The sequence below is a fragment of the Scardinius erythrophthalmus genome (assembly GCF_964197995.2).
Source record: "Scardinius erythrophthalmus genome assembly, chromosome: 21".
Classification (NCBI taxonomy): Eukaryota; Metazoa; Chordata; class Actinopteri; order Cypriniformes; family Leuciscidae; genus Scardinius; species Scardinius erythrophthalmus.
The window spans coordinates 6,531,057-6,552,914 of record NC_138241.1 but is presented as its reverse complement, the minus strand read 5'-3'; the positions used below and the strand labels follow the sequence as shown (position 1 = coordinate 6,552,914).

Below are 21,858 nucleotides of genomic sequence, written 5' to 3'. Positions count from 1 at the left end.
GCTGCGTAACACGAGAATGAACCTCATTGGTTCTTGCTGAAGCTCAAACGTGCTGCGTAACACGAGAATGAATTTCATTGGTTCTTGAGAAGCTCAAACGTGCTGCGTAACACGAGAATGAACCTCATTGGTTCTTGCTGAAGCTCAAACGTGCTGCGTAACACGAGAATGAACTTCATTGGTTCTTGAGAAGCTCAAACGTGCTGCGTAACACGAGAATGAACCTCACTGGTTCTTGAGAAGCTCAAACGTGCTGCGTAACACGAGAATGAACCTCATTGGTTCTCGCACGTCAAGCGAACATGCTTGAGCTTCCATTTATCATAACTGATGTGTGAGTTCATGAATGTTTATGTGATGTTTTATTAACAAAGTTCGGGAGAAGTACAGTGGGGAGTAATCTAAAAACTTCACTTAGATTTCTACTTAATCTAAAAAAAATAAAAATAAAAAAATAAAAAAAATAAACATTTGATAGTAAAATTATAGGGTTACAACCACACTACCCATAATGCTGAAGAAAATCCAATAATAAAACCTGGTTGTTTTGGTTCATGGTTTAGAAATAATGGCCAAAAAATGGGTGTTCACAATATGTCCAGATGCGTGGTGCAGATGAGTGTTTCAGATTTAGGAGACTGGGATCACAGTACTGGAGCTAAAGTAAGGTATCCTCCACAATCTAGCAATCTAGCAACATGGGACATTGTGCCATGCAAAGTGTATTAAGCACTACATTTTGGTAGTGTTTGTACCTGATTTTCATAAGTGAATTGAGAGCTAAAACATTGCAGACAGCCCATGAAAATAAAAGGATGCTATCAGTGGTCATTATTCATTCTTAGTTAATATGACTTGTAGTTCCTTCTAATTATTTAGATATCTGATTACATCTATATGCAATTATATCAGCAGACAGCAATAACCTTTTAAAAATGATGCCGCTGAAAGAGAATAGAAAAAAAAAAGCTGTTCAAAGAGGCTGCTTCGGCCTCCCTCAAGGCACATCACGCCTGGTTCATTCACACAGAATATCCCACTGGCGGATGACTTTCATATCGGCCATCCATTAGCTTCTCGTCAAACTCACTGAGAAGATGAAAGGTCCTGGAGCAACACTAGATGTATAATACATGACCATTCAGACTGTATTACACTGAGCCTTCAACACACACACACACAATTCTGAATTCAAATGAATGATGTTACATTTTAATTGCTGTAAAAAGTGCAGTTTAAACATTTTCTTTAGGTACACCTGGAGTCTATAGCAGAGAGAGAAAAAAGCATAAAGGTGAGGCCAGGGCTAGTTGCCACACAAGATATATAAGGTTGATGCAAAATTTATACTATTATTAGGAATGGTATGAATAATTTGAATGTTTTTGTGAACTCCAATATCATATTTTTGTCATTTCAGTTGAAAAAAAAAAAAACTACATTCAGTCTACATTTAGATAAGAGTACTAAACTGTATAATGAAGGTAGGTTTTAACGGAAAGCTTTTTCAGAATTGTTAGGTCAGGCTAAGTTGTCCATTGTATATGTTGGCATTTTATACAATTTATTAATTACATTATTCATTGGCCTTAAATGCTTTGATATTTTTGTACATTTTCTTTGCAAGTTAGCACATATAGTGTGACAAACTGTGCTGTGTGGTTTCAAAAGGTGTGTTAAACTTTTTTGTTTTAAATTATCCATTTTGTTGGGAATAACAATGAAAATGCTTAATATCTTTTTATAGCCAAGAGTTTGTGTCTATAAATTAGAGTTGCACTCTTCTAAATAAACTGAGAATCATGATTCTCCCATGATCCTGAATAGACAACTAAACAAAATAAGATGTAATTTAAAAGTAGTTCTAACAAAATGTTAATTGCTGCAGTCTATTTAAAAATATTTAATTATTTCGATTTCTTTTTACAAATAGGTTTGAATTAATGATTCAATGACTCACTCATAAAGACTGATGAATCAAGGTTTTTCGAACAAATCTCTTCAATAAATGATTCAATGACAAATACATTTTTTAACAGTTACTTGTCGCAACTTACTGGTGTAACAATGTAATTGATACAATCTTTATTTTGAAGCGTCAAGTTACTTTCAATAGATGATTTAAGTATGAAGGTTGCTCAAAAATTATTTAATCTATAGATAACTGTAGACATCCGTGTTTATATCCGAACTATAAACTCTTATCCCAGTACTTCTGTGATAATTTGAATTATTGTAAGACAGGAATAATGTTACTGTGTGGTTGATACAGAATGCTATTGAACCAATTCATTTTATTTTAATGCATTCACAAAATTGAAGCATAATTTAATGTGTCTAACATGTACTCACAAACAACCTACTCTGTATAGCATCTTTTAACACAGATATTTATATATTTATTCCAAAAATTTTACTTAGTGCACAATAACATTTTGACAACATTTTGTTGTGATATTTTTACATGACAAAACATTCCAAAATAATGTGAATCTGTTGACTTGGATTATAGAAGGATTGCAGTAAATTGATTATGGTGTAGGCTTAGATTTTAAGAACTAGGCTGAGAAAGGATTTTTATTTTTTCAGACACAGAATTAGAGAGAGCTGTGGGTGTTGAGTCGTGATGTATCGCATGAAAGAGAAAAACAGAGCAAAAGAGAGAGAGAGAGAGATGGGGCCATAAACTGCTTTTAAAGTCAGCATCAGATGAGAACACTGAACGTTTAAACACATAATGACCCTCGCAAAACCCATCAAGCACGTGTTCAGGACATATTTCAGTCCAAAATCAATAGAAATTATGTTTTTTCTTTCAGAAAATGAGGTCTGTTTGAGGAACATTAAAGGGCCTTTATTATGCTTTTCAGATATTACCTTTCTTGTAGTGTGTAATATACATGTTTGTGAATGTAAAAGGTCTACAGTTTCAAAGATCAAAGTGCAGATAAATGGAGTTTTTGTCTTCCAAAAGAAATAATAAATTCTGAACTGCCTGGAAAAAAAAAAGTCATCACTAATTCCAGTCTTACTTCCTGACATGATTCCGGTCTTGTGTTTAAGGACTTTGAAGTCTTAGTCAGACTTAAGACTGTTCATATTGTTTCTATGTTTACTTCTGTTTAGTTCCTGCTTGCTATGTGCCTTGTTTGTTTCTGTAGTTACCCTTGTTAGTCACCATAGCAACCCTAGTTAGTTTCCATGACAATTAATCACGCGGAACTTGGCCCACGTCGGGGCTTCCAAGTCCGGTGGTTCCAAGTCTGAGGGATTCAGTGCATCCAAGTTCGGTGATCCACGCACTTCCATCTATGGTGGTCCCAGGTCCAGTGGTCCAGAAGGTCCTACCGCCATCAGCTGTGTTTCCTTTAATGGCAGCCGCCATCTTGTGTATTTGAGCTGAATACACTTCTACTGCTCCTCTCGAGGTGGCGGTGAACACTGAGGACCCTCTGAAAGAGGCGGCAATGTATCGAGTCGGTGTTGAGTCTGTACTGATCCTCTCGAGGTGGCGGAGATGTTCCCTGAACTCTCTCTCTCTGCCTTGACACGACCAAGATGGCCTTCTCTGAACCCTCTGTGCTTCCTGTTATGGCCATTTGTAACCTCTTTGTGCTCTCTGTTACAGTTCCGCCTGCTCCGCCATGGTGGGCGTCTGATCTTCTGCTCCATCTTTTCCACAGTAGTGGTCTTGGTCTTCTGCTTCACCAGCTCTGCCGTGGTCAACACCAGGTATGCCTGCCCTGTCTTTGTGGTCTCCAGATCCGCCTGTTCTGCTGAGATGTCAGCTCTGCCTTGCCGGCTTCGCCTTGGCTTTCTGATCCTTCTCAGTCTCCATTTCAACTACAATGGCCTGGCCCTCCATCCCTCCCACGTTCCGCTCCCAATCCCTCCTGTCTGAAATCCGCTCTGTCGTGATTCCTGTCTTGTGTTCCCTTGACTTGTGTTAAAGGACTTTTAAGTTGAATTTTTTTTTGTTCCTATTGTTCCAGTGTGGTGGAAATGTTTCTGTTCTCACTTCCTGTGTTTAGTAGCAACCCTGGTTAGTTTCCATGACAATTAATCAACTTCACCTGTCCTGTGTTAGCCCCTTGTTATCTTGTGTATTTAAACCCCAGTGTTTTCCCATGTTCTTGGTGTTGTTCTGGTGTTGTTCTTTCTGTTCTGTTTTTGCCTGCCTTTCCCAGTGTCTTGGTTTCCTCTGTTTGGCCTTTGTTTGGATTACTTGTGTTATTTTATTAATAAACCACTAATACTGCATTTGGATCCTACTCTTTTTTTAATCTCTGGAGCACCCAGTGTTACACCTAAGTTGGTTTGTAACAAACTTGCATATTGCCAGATTTTGGTCTTCATTGGCTGCCTGTGAACAATGTGAACAACAACTTTGACCCTCAAACACAGCAGTTATAACTGAGGCCTGGAAGAGTTTAGTTCATGTTGTCAACATGTTGAGAGGACACCATTTTCTGCAGCGAAAACAAATCCACTATGCATGCATTTAAAAAAGATGAGGCTGGAATTGATACGGTAAAATCAATGCCATTGTTACTGTTCGTTTCACTGTGTATCAAGTTCTGAGGAAGATCCGGAGCTGAAATTCATTTCATTTCCAACACGCACTGGAAGCGCTAGACCAATCACAACAGACAATCAAGAGCAGAGTAGGCTTGTGGAAAGGAAGGGTTTAGAGAGACTAAATACTTGATCAAACTGTTCCAGACATTATGAGAAATTAAGTGATGCTGCAATGTATATTATGAGGAAATTTAAGTAACCTTGGATGCATGTAAACCTATTGTAAACAGGGCACTTTAAGATATTTTAACATCGTGACATTATTGTTGTGGGAAGAAAATGCAAAAACATTATGATTGTAATTGTAAAATATTTATACATCATTTATAGTATTAGTTATACTGTTTTTTAATACTGTCATGATTAAGAATATTCTTAAAAATAATGTCAAAAAGCAGGAAAAAAATAGACTTAATTTTCTCTTTCTTTTTTCCTTTTCATGTTGGGGTGAAATGTTTTTCACCCACAAACAAAGGGAGATGAACACTACACATATCCATAATTTTCCTGTTTTGAATTAATGCTTTGAAATAAGCATTTAATAAGAAGGGGAATGCGTGAAAATACTGCAATTACCACTTCTCGGTACGTTTCCCACCAGAGGCGAATGACCTCTCCCTCTCTCAGCACACTTTCTGTAAGCAATCTCTCTCCTCTCAAGAGCATTGCGGTAAGCTATAAATACATCTGACACTGCAGCATACTATATTCACCTTTATGAAACAATGTGGCAAACCCGGGGAATTCTCCATCTTCTGCCCTGCAGAATACATCAGACTACATAAATGGATATTTGTTTTCAAATGTTCAGAGTGTAACATATAACGACTGACTTTACCCTGCAGTGTGTGCTGTGAGTTTTAGCTGCTAAACAGAGTGCCCCAAGTCTTTGTTTCCAAAGCACAGGAGCATCCAGCATAATATGGCACATGTATGGTGAACGTATCAATAAAACTCTAATCTGAAGGATTGATAATAATTATAAAATTATTATTATCATTATTATATAAATTCATTGCAATAAAAAAATTAAGTACAACAGATGCAACTCTGTTTTGAGTGTGAACTGCATTATCACAGGAAGAAAAGTGCACAACTTCTCAAAAAAAGTTACAACCATAATTTAATACCATTGTAAAACGACTGAAAAGACGTGTTCCACACCAAGAAGGATAACTATAAAGATAACTATAACAAAATGACTCCACATATTAGCATCTAAGCAATAAAATATTAGCATCCACACCTGTTTATTCTAAGCACACACTGCAGTTTTGTTATCTGCCGAATCCTCGAGCTCTTTAAGGTCAGGTGGATTCTGATTGGCTGTCAATGTTTTTATCGTTCATCAGCTGGAGAAACAAAAAATTCATAAAAAGGGCTTTCAACAGTATCGTTTCTGTGTGCCGTTATCGTTATAGTTGTGGTGTGGACTACTCTTTTAAATTAAGAACGATTTTTAGAACTAGATCTTTATAGTTATCCTTAACTCAAATCCTCTTGTTGCTTTTGGAACCTTTTGGAACCTTTATTTTAAGAGTGAATAGATGGGCTTTTTATTATTATTAAGAAATGTAACAAATTCTTGGCGTTTATGTTGGCATATTAGTTATTTGTTGAGAACTTCTCACCTCATGAGACAGGTAGAAAGCTGCAATCCCCAGGGGCCAGAAACAGCAGAGCATGGAGAAAACACTGAGGCCCAGGTGGTCCCTCGGAGGCATCAGGAGGAAATTGTCTTCACTCTCTGAGTCACTTGAGTACTCACTCTGCAGAAAACACACAAAACACTGAATGAATCAGATGACAGAGAGGCTTTTCATCAAACTCTCTCCATTTCACATCTCTGTCCTTTTCAGGGAAAAATAAGACCAAAAAAGTGGAGTAATAATGCTAACAAGCATTCAATTAAATTCTGATCTCGATTCAATTTTATTCAATATCGATTTGAAAAAATATATTAGGCTACATTTAAAATGTTCTCAAAAAAATGTACTGGACTGGACACAGCGAGACGCTATAAGGCCTTGTCTCAAGGCAGGGCTTGCAAGTTCACCACTTGATCCCTAAAAGGGGAAGTGGGAACTTTGGGCACGTAGGGTGAGGGTCCAACCTGCTGGCACGTCTAATGCCGAGTTCACACTGAACGATTTTAGGCCCGATTTTCACTCGCCGACAGGTTTTGGGAGATAGCCGACAAATGCCCAAAATCACAGGCAAATCGGTGCTCGTTCACGTGAGTGACAACGAGTCGCCGACGCCCGTGAGATATTTGGCATGCTAAATATCTGGACCTGTCTGCGATTCAAAATCCTGCTGTGTGAATGTGTTCTGACTGAAAACTACATTGGTGATTACCTACAGCCAATGAGAGAGCAAGAAACAGGGCAGCGGGATGTTCGGGGAGGAGTTAAAGACCAGAATATCAGTATTTTAATAGATATATTTACATATCAAACAGAAACAAAGCACAAACATTTGCTTGACCAGCAGCAACAGCAGCACATTGCAAAATTATTTATTTACCCCAACTCTTTTTGCAGAACACACAGTCCTTGCTCCCCTTGTCTCCTAACCATTTCCTCCCGCATAATCTGTTTGGGTTTTTTTCACTATAAATCAGGGCACAGACAATTTGGATCGCAATCTTCTTGCAGGCTATCATTTTTAATAACAATTTCAGTCTTGCGCGAGAACTCCAATCTCATGCACGAGTGATCTTGCGTTATTTCCCTATGACTTCTCATGTGTGTTTGGTTGTGAAACGTAGTTTGTGGACCAGACAGAAGTTGACGGCGATTCTTTCTCTTGTAAGGTCATGCAGTGTGAAACCTCCTGTCGCCGATCCATCGTGCAGTGTGTACAAATTGTGCCTTGTCCCTGAGAAAGGAGGTTCTTCCTTAGAGGGATCCACCAGGGAGGGAATGTTTTAGGAACATGAGCTCCAAGAACCAAGTCCGGCTGGGCCAATACAGTGCAAACAACAGGACTTCTTCTTTGTCCTCCCTGACCTTGTACCCATACCCTTGTACCATAGACCCCAGGGCCAGCTGTGTGCCAGTGCATCTATGATAAGGGGGGCCTTGTACAAGAAATACTACAAAGGGTATTGGGAGGATTCCTTCGAAGTGAACAGATCAACCTGTGCTTCGCCGAATTGACTCCAAGTCAGCTGGATAGCTTGGGAGTTGGAAGTCCACTGTCCTTGGAGCAATATTTGCCGGGACATCGCGTCTGCTGCACGACTGAGCTCGCCTGGGAGGTGAGTGGACCACAGTAACTTTAGTCTGACTCCAGAATAGAGGGCGGGCAAAAACCGCACTGGCGGTTTATGTACGTAAACCGTTGTCGTGTTGACCATCCGATCAACAGCTGAAACCTCAGCAGGGACAGCAACACTTCCAGCAACTCGAGGCAATTGATATGCCAGTGCAGTCGAGGTTCTGTCCAGATTGTCAAGAATCATGTTGTTTTCAAAATAAGCCATGCTAAAATACAATACTAGGAAAAAAACATTGAATCTAAGAGCTCACTTAACATCCCTACGCCTGAGCGTTTAGATGCGTTTAGATAACAGCAAAACTGTTGTGAGAAAACAATTAAGAAAGCATCTGATCATTGCGATGTGGATGTTTGCACAAGCTCTGCAATTCAGCACTCCAGTCATGTCACGTTTATTTATACAGTGCTTTATACAATAGATTACTGCGGGAACGTCTCCAAGATGCTTGAAGAAACCTTCCTACTGTATATATATATACCTAAATATTCCTGCAAATGCAGATTCCATTGTTTGGATTAAATAATAGTTTTTTTTGCTCAGGTTTTATGCATATGGTGGTGTGTACTTTATGAGTTTTTTTTATTTTATTATTAGATTTACTTCCTAAAAAAAAAGAAATATCACAATATATCGCCTTTCTTACAGAATTGCAAAATATCTCAATACATCGTATCATAATCCCTGTATCGTGATACGTATCGTATCACCAGATTCTTTGTGATACACAGCCCTAATAGAAACTCAAGGCCACAACACTGGATGACATGTTCTTGGGTATGTATTAATCACAGCTTGAATGTGTCAATGGCGTGTAGATGGATGTTTCCTTTTTCACCTTATTTACTATACACAAGGGCATAAACAGCTTGCACAACCTGGTTCTCTTGTGACCAATTTGCACCAAAATGCCCTCTGCATATGTTAACAGATACGGGGCAGAGTGAACTGCCCTCACACAAATGAAAATGGGTGGACACTACATCAGCCAAACTACACAAGTAGTAAAGACAATAGTACACAATAGTAAAGACTTGATCACTTGATAAAGAAAGAAAAAAGGCTGTGCACAGTTAAATAATTTATAGTAAGCAATGCAATGTTCCACGAAAAAAAAAAATTATTCAATTTAGATTCATGGTGATTTGTTTTGATTTTGATGACTTTAAGGGATCTCTGTGGTTTTCTGGCAAAATAGGTGGTTTACCGTTAAAAAAAAAAAAAATTAAGACAGCCATAAATAAAAGCATTGTAATTTTACTGTTGCACTTTAAAATTATTATTATTATAGTAATATCGATATATAATCACAAATAATCACATTGACAATCACCTACAAACAAGCATAGAGCTTCTTTATATATAACAATTTTTAATAAACACTGATTATGCTGGAGTGCCCTTGACCTCCTCCCTGGGCCATTGCCAGCACTTTATGAACTACATTTCCCATAACCCATTGCCTGGACTCATGTTCTGATTACTACCACCTGTTTATCATGATCTCATTTATGTTTGCCTATAAACCTGGTGTATTCATTCATTTTTTGCAGAGTCTTGTATGTTCTGAGCTCTTATATGCTGGTTTCCCTCATCGTAGTTTTGATCGTCTGCCTGTTGTCCTGGATTTCCCTGTTTGCCTTTGTTTTCTGCCCTGTGGTTTATTGTCTGGATTATCTGCACTGTATCTGACCAATTTGCCTGTTTTATGGATTACAATTCTGGATTGTCCCAATAAAAGCTGCGTTTGGATCCTCAACCTGATTGTCAGAGCAGTTCGTTTCAGATTACAGTGCTGTGTATGATGTAATGTTTGCCCAAGAGGCCTACCTGATTTAATGAGAGTTAATCGTAGCATTACAACTTTTAAAGCTGTCATTTTATGCATTTGGCCAAATGTTTTTTCTTTGCACATAAGACAAGCAAAATTAAACTTTTAAATTACTCTATTAAAGTGATGGGATGGGATGGGATGGGATGGGATGGGATGGGATGGAATGGGATGTTGTGAAATGGGATTTTTTTTTTTTTTTGTCATATTTGTGGAACACAAAGCATGTTCCTTAACCCCTGTGAATCATCAGAAGTGTATTTATACCATAATATCCATTTATTCATCTAGGGACAATTCATGCTCTATTATAATAGTATTAGCTAAAAGCTAAATTTCAATTGTAGTTCCTAATATGAGGCAGAGTGTTGAAATTAAATGACAAATGGAATTTAATATTCATTTGATTGCATCACCTGGGTACACCATATTTCTAATTATGCAAATAATGTAGAATGAACAGTTGCCAACTTCCAGTCCAGCCTCATTGACAAACTTCAGTACACATCTTGAAAGATCTCATTTGCTCAAATTGGCTTTAGCTGCAAGTGGCAAGTTGCTCCCATAACCTGGCACATCTTCTTCCAAACAGCGTGTCATATGAAGCAACATGTGTGAGGACGTAATGGTGCAACAGATTGAGGAGTGTGTCTGCATAATAGGAATGTCAAGTGTTCCATTAATTTGATTCCAATTTGAATTTCAAAAAGGCCAGAGCATATTATAAAGGCTGCGATTATGAAAGGAGGCGTGATAGAGTTATCTCTGCAGGTAAAAAAAAAAAATCCTTCTCCTCAAAATGCATTCGTGAAAGCAATAATGGAAAGTGTTACATGAGTCATCGTAGTGGCTGTGCAAGCTGTCCTGTGCTGTATGATGTGATGTTTTTTTCAGGACAATGCAATCAGATTTTCATTTCCCACATTTCATAGACTGATTAATCTCTCCATAAATTAGATTTTTGATTAGCCAATTATGGAATACCCAAAAGAGATAGAGTGTCTTTAACCTTCAAACAGCTCTTTTTCATACAATGACTGTTCAGATTTTAATTCAAATTAAAATTCTGGCAAATGCAGATCAATATTTTCCTTATGATCAATGAATGCCCTTTATTAAAGGTGACCTATGCCCTTGATTTAGTTTTTGGGGTTTACTAGAATAGGTTTTCATGCTTGAATGTACAAAAAAACTAGGGCTGTCAAACGATTAATCGCATCCAAAATAAAAGTTTGTTTTTACATAATACGTGTGTGTGTACGGTGTATAATTATTTTCTATATATAAATACACACACATGCATGTATATATTTAAGAAATATTTGCATGTATATACTGTGTATATATATTTATATTATATATAAATATTTTATATATAAATAACACATTTTCTTAAATATATATATATGCATGTGTGTGTATTTATATATAGGAAATAATTATACTCCATACACAGACATAAATTATGTAAACACAAACTTTTATTTTGGACGTGATTAATCGTTTGACAGCCCTAAAAAAAACAACATTATTTTTCACATATTTTACATTATTGCAGCACCTCTTTTCTCAGCCTGTCAGTAACGCTCCGTTTAGTTCCTGTCTCTATGAAGCCCCTCCTTCCGATAAAACGCAATGTGCTCTAATTGGTGGGCTGGACCATTGTGTTGTGAAAATGTCATGCCCCTTACCTAGGGTGTGTGATATATCGCCTATAATAATTGTTGTTTTATTGATGTGCAATCTGAGATTATCGAGTATGTCCCTCATTTTGCAAAAAACAAACAAAACAAGCCTTGAGAGGCTCTATTAAATTTATTAAATCTTGATTTACTCTATTAAAATGCAGTAAAAATGCCCCTGCATTAGCATTTGTCTTTTAGGCTATATCTATATCATATGATATGATAGTCAAGCAATCACACAAAGAATGACGTTTTCCAAATATCAACACGATTGCAAATGTGATTTACCGCAGTTTAATAAACGAGAAGTAAATATTAAGTGACTTACATTTTAGACACAATATTGCCTGTTTTTGCTCTATTTCGCAGACGGAAATAGTTCTAAACAAAGCCACAGCAGAACGGTTTTGCGTCTTTGAGCAACACAGCTGTGTTTCGTTACTGAAGGAATCAGTCCTTTTGAATAAACTGGTTGAATTAATGATTCAATGACTCACTCATTAAGAAAGTAAAATGCTTTGTTTCAGAAATGATCAGTCGTTTGAACAAATCTGTTGAATAAATGACTCACTCATTAATAGTCACTTGCCGCCACCTACTGGCGGTTTAAGTTTCATATTTAAAGTATCTTTTTGATTTTAAAATCGTTCCATATAAATATTCAATGTTTGATTTAAAAAATTAAAAACATTTATGCATTTGTATCTGCAGTTTAAATGCATTTATGTCACCTCTGAGCTGCATTAAACAGTCTGTCTAAAGATGTAAGGATGGATTTCGTTGATACTGATTTCATTTGACTGGAAACAACCATATGGTGTCTTGTTGAATTTATTGATGAAATGTAAGAATTTGACATCATAAATTATTAATTTCATTAGGTAAGGAAAAATTGCCCATGTAAAGGTAAAAATGCTGATAAAAGACAGAAATCAATTTAAACTTATTGGAAAATGTCATTTATGTCAATGCTGAGAACTAACCTCCACACAGAATATGAAAAATATCAAAAACTTTAAGAGTCAGCAGTCCACAGCAGTCCTTGGGGCACCAGCACAATAAAACACTCAGCAAAATATCATCTAATCATAGTTATCGACAAAACTCCAGAAAAACTTTTTTGTCAATATCGCACAGACATACTCTTACCATAACCGTGAATTTCATTGTCTCAGACATGGCGACAACACACCACTAACTAACTCAACCAGGCTCTGCCCCCCTTTTTCAAATGCCTTGGGCAAGAATTATTTAAATGAGGAATATTGTGACGTGTTCGTTTCTGGAAGAAAACCTGGGGGGAAAAATCAGTGCTTACTGATTAATTGCAAATAACTCCCTTTGGAGTGACTTTGTGCTTTGTAACTTTGCACACACATTTCATGCTCAAACACCAACATTACATTCCAAAATAAATAAAACATTATTATTATATTATTATAATATTATAAAATTATTATTTTCATTTTTAATTCGTTGACTGCATGTTAGGCTTTTTTGGAAGTCACGTAATTGACGACAAAGTGAACTTGATGAGACACAGTCCACATCACATCTGCCTGTTTGGCTGTGCTCTGCAGTGGCCACTTGTGCACGGCTCTGTGAAGCTGCGCATCGGTCTCAGAACAGGTGGTGTGAACAGGCGGGCAGCAGCGGGTACTGGCTGTCCAGACCAGCTCTCTTACGCTCTCTACACCCTTCTGATCAGCCACTCTCTCTCAGTCGTCTGGCAAGAGCTCCAGACACATGCTCTTGCAAAGATCAGCAGCACCATATCACAGGATATGGTGTTAAATAAGGGCCAAAGACAGAGCTCACACCTTCCTTATAGCATTGGACAAAAGTATGGTTCACAAGGGTATGGATTGGAAACAAAACATTTGTGTGATGCAGAAATTATTCGAACAGACTAAAAAAACAGTTTAACAAAAAGCTGGCTCTGTTCCAAAACCTAGTGAGCTGCCTACGTAGGCAGTATTGCAAATCCTGGTTTGTGTGTAAGGGTGCGCATGCAAAAAAAGGACGTATACAATTATGTAATAACAGCACTTCTGGTAATGCGATTTGTTATTGCGAAATTATTATTATTTCCTGCATTATAAGTGTTGGGGAAAGTTACTTTTAATAGTAATATATTACCATATTGCTTTAGTTACTCCCTAAAAAAGTAACTAATTGCATTAGTTCTCACCTGGGCTGAGCTTGCTTGTTTTTTTTTATATCAAAAAAATTGTTCTGTAATATATATAGTAAAATATTACAATAGTTATAGTAATAATTATAATAATATTTTTTATCATAGATACATTGATATATAATCACAGATGTTTTAGCCAAATTGTACAGACCTCCAAACAAGCACAGCATACATAGACCTTTATTTTTAATCGCATTTTAACTCGCAATCACAATTTCATAAAAATGACCATAAAAATCATTATCACAAGAATCCAATTACACATTTTCCCCCAAATCGTGCAGCTCTACCATTGACTTTCATTGTAAGAAGAAAGGAAGTCAGTACAGGTTTGGAATGACATGAGAGTGAGTTAGTAATCAGGTGAACTATATTTAAAAGAGTAATAGTATGCAATCTCTCACCTCGAGTTCTTGAAATTCATCATCGTCATCATCTACATCATAGGACAGTGTCTGAATCTTGGCGTCTTCCATAGAGAGATCCAGAAGCCTGCTGTCAGAGAACAGAATCCCATCTTTAGTGACGGCACCGGCAGACGAGGCAGGGGTCATGTCCTCAATGAAGGTGGTCTCGCAGCAGTCCCCTCCCTCTCCCCATGCTCTCAACACGCTCTCGGGGTAGAGAATGAGGTTGGGCCTGTAGTAAGGGTCTATAGCCTGGGGAAGGGTGCTGGGGTTGAGCAACTGTGGGGGTCCTCTACCATCCGGTGTCCCATTTTTGTCCTTGGACACCACATGGCCCTGGTACTGTGGAGCAGAATAGACCGACACCAGTCCTTCCTTAGTCTCCACCATTAAGTTGTGGGTATTGATCAAACCATTACGTTTGCAACATTCATGTCCCAAGTCAGCGCTCCCTACTAATGGGTTCTTCCCTTGAGTAAGATGGTCTTTCTCATCTGCCACTCCTGTTTCTGGTCGTGTTCGGAGCCCTTTCTCCATGCTGGTCTGTTGATGTGGAGGAAGGCTTGCCTCATGAATGGCTTTGTGGAGGCATGAGGTTCAAGAGTCACTCCCCTTCTTCCTGCAAGAATATAAAAAGAATTATAAAAACTGTGATGGAGGAATTTGAGGTCACACACATCAACAAATGTCAGTGTTTAATGGAACAGTGAAAGAAATATATTGGTGAATCGATGGATCTCACAAAACCTGTCAAGAGCATGTCTGGATCATATTTCACCCCAAAATCAAGAGAAGGAAAATTGTAATTATATTTTGCTCAAAGAAAATTAAGTCTATTTCTATCATGACAACTCTCTGACGATTTTTAGCATGGTAATGGATATGACAATGTTAATTATTTGGTCTATAAAAACACAGATACGCTGCTGTGAGCATATAAAAACATACTGCTGCTGCACAAATAGCTTATATAAAATATGGAAACTGCTATAGTAAACAATAGCCAGCTATTTGAATGTTGAGTAGCAAGCTTATTGGCTGTAGATGCAAAAGGAGCCAATCAGCTTGTGCCATGTAGTAAACGATGTAAATGTCATCCAGTTGAGTTAAGGACCAATCAGCCAGCGCCATCTAGAATTTCATGCCAGAACTTGGTATTTAAATACAGGACAATTAGTTTAGCAATTTTTTTCATGTACCTCCCCAATTTTCATAATTACATTTTAAATTCTGTACCATAAAAAAAATATTTCTAAGGACTTCCATATGAAAAAAAATGTATAATAATAATTCATAAGTAAATAAGAAAACAACAATCTAATGAAAATCCACGTTGACAATTAATAACTGGCATTAAAAAAGTATATATATACAGTATATAAAAACACACATGCATGTCTGTATGATAATCTAGGTAAAAATGAGCTTAACTATTATAAAAAAAAGTTTAATGAGATTAATGTTTTTTAAAGGTCCTAAAATCAGGCTTAATTTTATTTATGCAATTTAAATCTGGCAAAAAAAAAATATTCAAATTAATAGAAAACCTGTAATAACTCTGAATTGAAATTGAATTTAATATTTTTATAGTGAATATTTAAGACCAAACTAAATGTAATATTTTTATATATTTTTTCAGACAAATACAGAACATTAATGCATAGACAAATTTCTAATGTTCTCAGACTGTCAAGAGATTAGTATAGTCTTCATACCAACTTTGTTTGTTTTTTCCTCTGAACTCTCAAAAGACCATTTTATTGTTGTTTCTCAATCATGTGAATGTTGGTTGCTCTAATAAAATGCATGTCTAGGCCATTAATTTGCAGAGCTGTGCACCATCGTGTTATCTAAAACCCTACAGCCAGGTTGCCGAATACACAAACTTTCTTTTCTGCTAAGTTCAGCAGTGTGCCGAATAAAAGCGGTGTCCATTGCTGGGGCACCTAATGGGTGTGCAGCATTCTAATCTGATTTCGAGTCTACTGCCACGAGCACAGAAAAATCCATAACACCATCAGCAGTGTCCTGTAAACATTTCGATGCTTCGTTCCTACACTTTGCAGTGGTACTTTAAAGTGTAGGAACTCTAATACCTGATCTCAGCACTTTGGCCCTCAGATTTTACACTGTTTTAGATACGCTAAACAGCACTGGATGCCCTCCAAGGAAACATACATCAGTTTAACAGGGCTAGTGTGAAAACATCAATACCACATTAAAGACTCCAGGAATTAAACATTAAACACTAGCGATAGACTGATATTTCGTCCAGGCCATGTAATCGTACAATATTTAGCGGTTTTCACTTTCAGACAGAAGTGTTTATATCCCCAAATTCTACTGACAGCTTTGTCAATTGATTATAAAAAATGTTTGTCTCTGTTTTAGTGAGGTTTGAGTAAATGTTGTGTAAGATAAGCTTTCTTTTCAGTTGAGCAAGTTTGTGTAGGACTCATTTGCTGATACTTAATTGTCTTCTGTATATTATATCAGCCACTCTGCCTCATAGATATTGGCATCAGCCATAGAAAATCCCATATAGGTTGACTACTGTATCAAAATGCATAGTTAAAACAAACCATGATTGTCTGGTATAAGCCTCTTATAAACCTTAGACTTTAGAAAAGTTACTGGCCAGCAAAATTCACAAAGTAAATGAAATTGTCTTTTTAACAGATATGAGGAGCAGGTTTCTGAAAGTGAGGAACTCCATGTTTTCTAGGGTTGTAAATCGTAATGAACATATTCCTCCAATCTTTAAAAAAATATAGAATTGAAAACAACAGTCGGTTACACGTTTGATATACTCTCTGAAAATAATTTTTTTTGTTTGTTTGTTTTTTGTTTCGATTTTCAATTTCTCATTTTTTGTTTGTGGTTTACAAATCGGTTCATGGCTTCGATATTTCATTCACACATGTGGATGGTGCTGAAACGCCCCTTTCATCTGATTGGTCAAATGCTCTGTCTTCAGTACAGCCTTAAAGGGTTAGTTCACCAAAAAATGACATGATTTCTGCTTCAAATGTCATGTGTAGTTAACAGTAGCTGCGTTTCCATTACCCTTCAAATTGCGCAAATTGAAATTGCGAATTGAAAATACGCCCAATGGAAACAGGTCAATTTCGCAAAAACTCCCATTTATCGCAAAAAAGTTTTTACGCTCGCATGAGGTGATTTTTCAGGCAATTCGAAAAAGATATATTTCGCAAAACTGCAATGGAAACAGTTTTTGCGCATTTACAGGTCACCTGATGTAGATGACGTGGTGTGTTTGGACAGAATACCAGACAGAGTTCTTTATTAAATTCATATAAGACAAAAGAATTACAGGAATAGTAAATGCCACAACCATGGTTTTTGGAATGATTTTACTTATCGCGAGAGGAAAAAATAAGTTTTAGTCGCATAACATCAGTTAATGGAAACGCCGTCATTTCGGAATAGTTTTTTGTCGATATTTAGAAAAAAAAATCGCAAAAGTTTTGCGCAAATCTGTAATGGAAACGCACCTTGTAAGTGGTGGGTTACTATTATAATCAGTTAAACTGGCGCTGTTGTACGAAATAACAGCACAGGACCGTGATTATTCAGTGCAACATCACTCACATTGCTTGTGTGGTGTGCTAGATTTTTATAATTATTAGCATGAAAAGCACGCCCACTCGTTGAAATAACATTTTTAAATCCATTTTTCTATAATGGAACACTTGGTTCTCTATGTAATTCACTTAGTGCTGTCAAAATTAATGCATTAATGCACGCAATTAACTTTTTCGGTTTAACGTGTTAAAAATATTTAAAGCAATTAACGCAGCATCTGTTTTTTTCCGTCATCTTTTTGCTAATGTTACAATATAAGATCACGCTCTTATTCATGCAAATGCTTTTAAATAATTTTAGCGTGAAGAAAACGGCATGCAGTGCGGTACTGGCGCGCATCTGTGAATCTCCGATCTGTCTGACACACACATGACTCGTGCGCACAGAAAGGCACTTCAGACAACAAAAACACACAAAATTAAGCCAAAATGCCCGTTTTGTAGAGTATCCTTGAATGCAGAGTCTCAAATGAGAAAAATTAAGTCTTAAATGAAAGTAGCGTTGTGAAAATGGGATGCGTGTCAGATCCGTGTCATGTGCGGCAGGTCTGAAAGTGACAGCAGCCTAATAAACCTGCTGCTGTTTGTCATTAAGGATAATCAAAGAATAAAAAAAGAGAAAATCACTCACAGCTCTTGACTGAATAACATTTGTAGCTTTAATAAGGATGAATCTATATTTAATTCATAATTTATGCAGTGAAGACTGTGAAGTGTTTGAAAACTTTATTCAATTTATGTACCTCACGACCTACCTGACCTACCTTACTTGAAGCTGTTTACAAGTTACATGGGTTAGAAACAACGAAAACAATTTTCTTAACTGGTCTGACTGGGCCAATAGAAAAAAAATTGAGCCCTGATATATTGAAGGTCACAGATAAATGTGACATTTATAATGGGTTTGTGTAAAGATTTTTTTTTTAAGTTTAATTAAATTAAAACATCTAATAAATGTTAAAATTTATAGCTTTTAGGCTTAATACTGTAATGATGAATGGCTATAATGACTAAAATTGAGGGGGAAAAAATCTATTTTATATAGAGACTGAAGCGATATTGGTATCAGTGACATGGGCTTCTTTCATAAAAAGATGCCTTTAAACAAATATTTAAAATATAGGATACCGTCTTTACATTGTCAGTTGTTTCTACATTATTTAGAGATTAAATGTGAAATTATTAAAACTTTGATGTTAAGTGCGATTAATCGCCATTAATTACAGAAAAATTTGTGATTAATTATTTTTTTAATCGATTAACGGGACTAAATTCACTAGGCTACGTTTTCAATACAGCTTGTTTGGATTTGAACTCTTATTCTTTCTCAAACACTTACAGTAATTCAATTTTATTTCATAACTACAAAATCATGTTATCAGACCAAAACATGAATCCTAAGCAAATATGCATATTTTCGGAAAGGGTTTTGCACTGCAATTCTGAACATTCAAAGCAAACAAAAACATCTCTGCGTCCGGGATCTGTTCATGAAGACCAATCCGACTGAGACACAAAACAATGATTAGACGACTCGTAAATATGTCATATAACCAACATAACTGACCACATGAATGCAAGTTTAATTATTTAATGATCCTCCACTATCTCTCATTATGATTATTGACTAGCAGATGAAAATATATCTGCTTCAGTCATTAATCAATCAACCTGCGCATCAAGTGATCTCTGGGTAAAATGTACCAGTGCAAGAATGAAGACAAACAACAGACTTGAGAAAGGTTTCTGTTGCCAGGCTTCAGAAAGCCTGTGATTCACTGATGTCATCTTGGTGCAATCATTCATTTGCTGTACAAGTTCGTGATCAGACTGGTAACTTACCTTCCAAGGTGAGCTGGTGTAGCAGTCAGTAAATGTTCATCTGAACGACGAATAATCTCTGGTTAAATGCTCGTGTCATATATCCTTTCACAATATTATTTTTTGGAGAAGAGTGATAAATAAAAGTCCAACGTGTCCAGTTTTGTCCCCGCTTCGAGAAGTCATCTATCAAGAATGTGAGGAGGATGGAGAAATCACCAGTAAAAACCTTTCATGCGGACTCTGTGTCGATTATACTGCATCTTGCCAGCCGCTTTAATACGACTGCGGTAAGACTAGTTAAAAAGCGAAACGACACGTTGAGACTGTTGATTTTCCAGCACTCTAGTGCACTTGCTTTCTCCTCATCTGCGGTCTTTATATGGATGAGCTCGAGTTCCCCTGGGTCCTAAAGATCGCACCGACAGGAGTCAGGGCAGAGACACCATTTGTTTTCATATAGCCTATTTGTTTGTTTAATTCAAATTTAAACTAATTTTAACATTTATATTATATGGTTATATTATGAACATAGTGACAGCTAAATTGTGTTGTTATGGCCAGCAGTTGAGTGACTATATTCACAATGCAGAAAGTCTTTAAACTTCTGGTAACACTTTATTTTACAGTGTCCTTGTTACATATTATCTTACATTTACTTACCATAGTAATAACAGTAAATTATGCATAATTACATGTAACTAACCTTCAACCAAACCTTAATCTTACCCTATCCCTATAGTAGGCTACATGTAGTTAATTATTATTACTCAGTACTTAAATGTATAATTACACTGTAACAATGACACCTTAATAAAGTGGGTAACACTTTATTTTACAGTGTCCTTGTTACATATGTTACATGTACTTACCATAGTAATAACAGTAATTTATGCATAATTACATGCAACTAACCCTCAACCAAACCCTAATCCTACCCTAACCCTATAGTAAGTACATGTAGTTAATTAATATTACTCAGTACTTAAATATATAATTACACTGTAATAGTGACACCTTAAAATAAAGTGTAACCATAAAGTGTAACCAAACCAATTTATGAAAGTCCCCCTGAAATCAAAATGTAAGTTTTTTGTCTTTTAGTATGACTAGACTTACTGTTATCTATAAGCTAGTGAGCTCCAAAACAATGACAAAATTCACATTTAGAAAATATAAGCATTCAAAACGTCTGCCAATAAGGAGCAATGGTTTTGATGACATCACTCTACACCTCTAGCCTGGCAAGCCAGACCTACATCAAGATGTTAGGTATGGCAACTCACCATTGGCACGGCTCAATCCGAGGGGCGGGATAAACGGCTGTCTTTCAAATTCCCTCTGCACGCAATAGGACAGCGCTACAACCAACCAGAGCGTTTTCCCACCAGCGGAGCTAACGTTAGTTGATAGATTAAACTTTTGCTGTATCTGGTCGGCAAAACTACGAACACATCTTCCTTTTTTAAGAATTCAGTGCCATTCTTTGCTCTCTCCAAGTCTTCCAGAGTCGCGGCCAAAGCCCATTCGAAAGACTGTTCTCCAGAAGCAGCCGCCATTCTTTGTTTTCAAGTAGCAGGGAACCGTCGCAACTCTGTCATCATTGTGGTAAGCCCGCCCCCGCCTACTCTAAACACGATGTGATTGGCCTGACTAGAGTTTGGTTTTTCCAGCTCGAAAGTCAACGGAGAGTTGTTAGACTACACTGGCTGCAAAATAAATTTTGCTGCCGCTAGGGTGCGTCTAGATTTCTAGGCTACTGCACCTCAGCTTCTTATCAGATTTTCTGTCCAATCAAATGCTAGAATCTGAAGCCCCTCCCTCTACATTATAAATAGATGCTGAAGCTGCTGCTAAAATCAATCATTTTTGTCACACATTTACTATTTTCTACATGGTGAATGGCTATAGGGGATAGGGAACGATTCAGACAGTGTAAATATGTTTTCCATTGGGGCGAATGAAGTCTGGTTTCACATGTCATGTGAACCGCCGCAGCGCCACTCAGTCTGCTCCGGTCCAGAGACAAGACACACAGAGCGGATCATTTGATCGGCGCAGTCCACAAACCGTATCGGACCCATTTAAATTCTTCCCCATAATGCTATATTTTAAAGCAATATGGAGGAGATTAGGAGGAAACTGCGACTTTATCAAGCTCAACAGCTCTGGCCGAGCTGTGATATAAATGAAATGCTATTGGCTATTTTTTTAAAAGGGAGGAGCTGTTCCATATGTCCCGCCCTGTCTTCCTGTTTCAGTGGAAATTACGGCTGCATCGAAAACTTATAAATGCTGCCTTTGGAGGACTCCGTGTTAGCTTCACCTCCTGTCTCCTGAGAGACCTTCTTCTGAATCTGTATCCTTCACTGCCTATTATATCCCACAGCCTATTATCTCCTGTGCATTCCATTCGGTGACAGTTGAGCTAAAAAGAAAGATGGCGTCTAAAAG

At 37.1% G+C, this 21,858-nt stretch overlaps 1 protein-coding gene across 1 annotated transcript in view; it reads right to left on the bottom strand.

Moving 5' to 3' along the window:
* The window catches only part of syndig1 (synapse differentiation inducing 1), a 47,484-nt gene extending 27,728 nt beyond the window's left edge, over nucleotides 1–19,756 (bottom strand). Inside the window, exons 1-3 of the mRNA XM_081350894.1 lie at nucleotides 19,426–19,756; nucleotides 13,976–14,597; nucleotides 6,210–6,347 (exon numbers count right to left, since the gene is read on the bottom strand). Coding sequence (XP_081207020.1) covers nucleotides 6,210–6,347; nucleotides 13,976–14,515 — 678 coding nt within the window. The 5' untranslated portion in view covers nucleotides 14,516–14,597; nucleotides 19,426–19,756. The remainder of the gene's footprint in view (nucleotides 1–6,209; nucleotides 6,348–13,975; nucleotides 14,598–19,425) is intronic.
* Nucleotides 19,757–21,858: the final 2,102 nt, after the last annotated feature.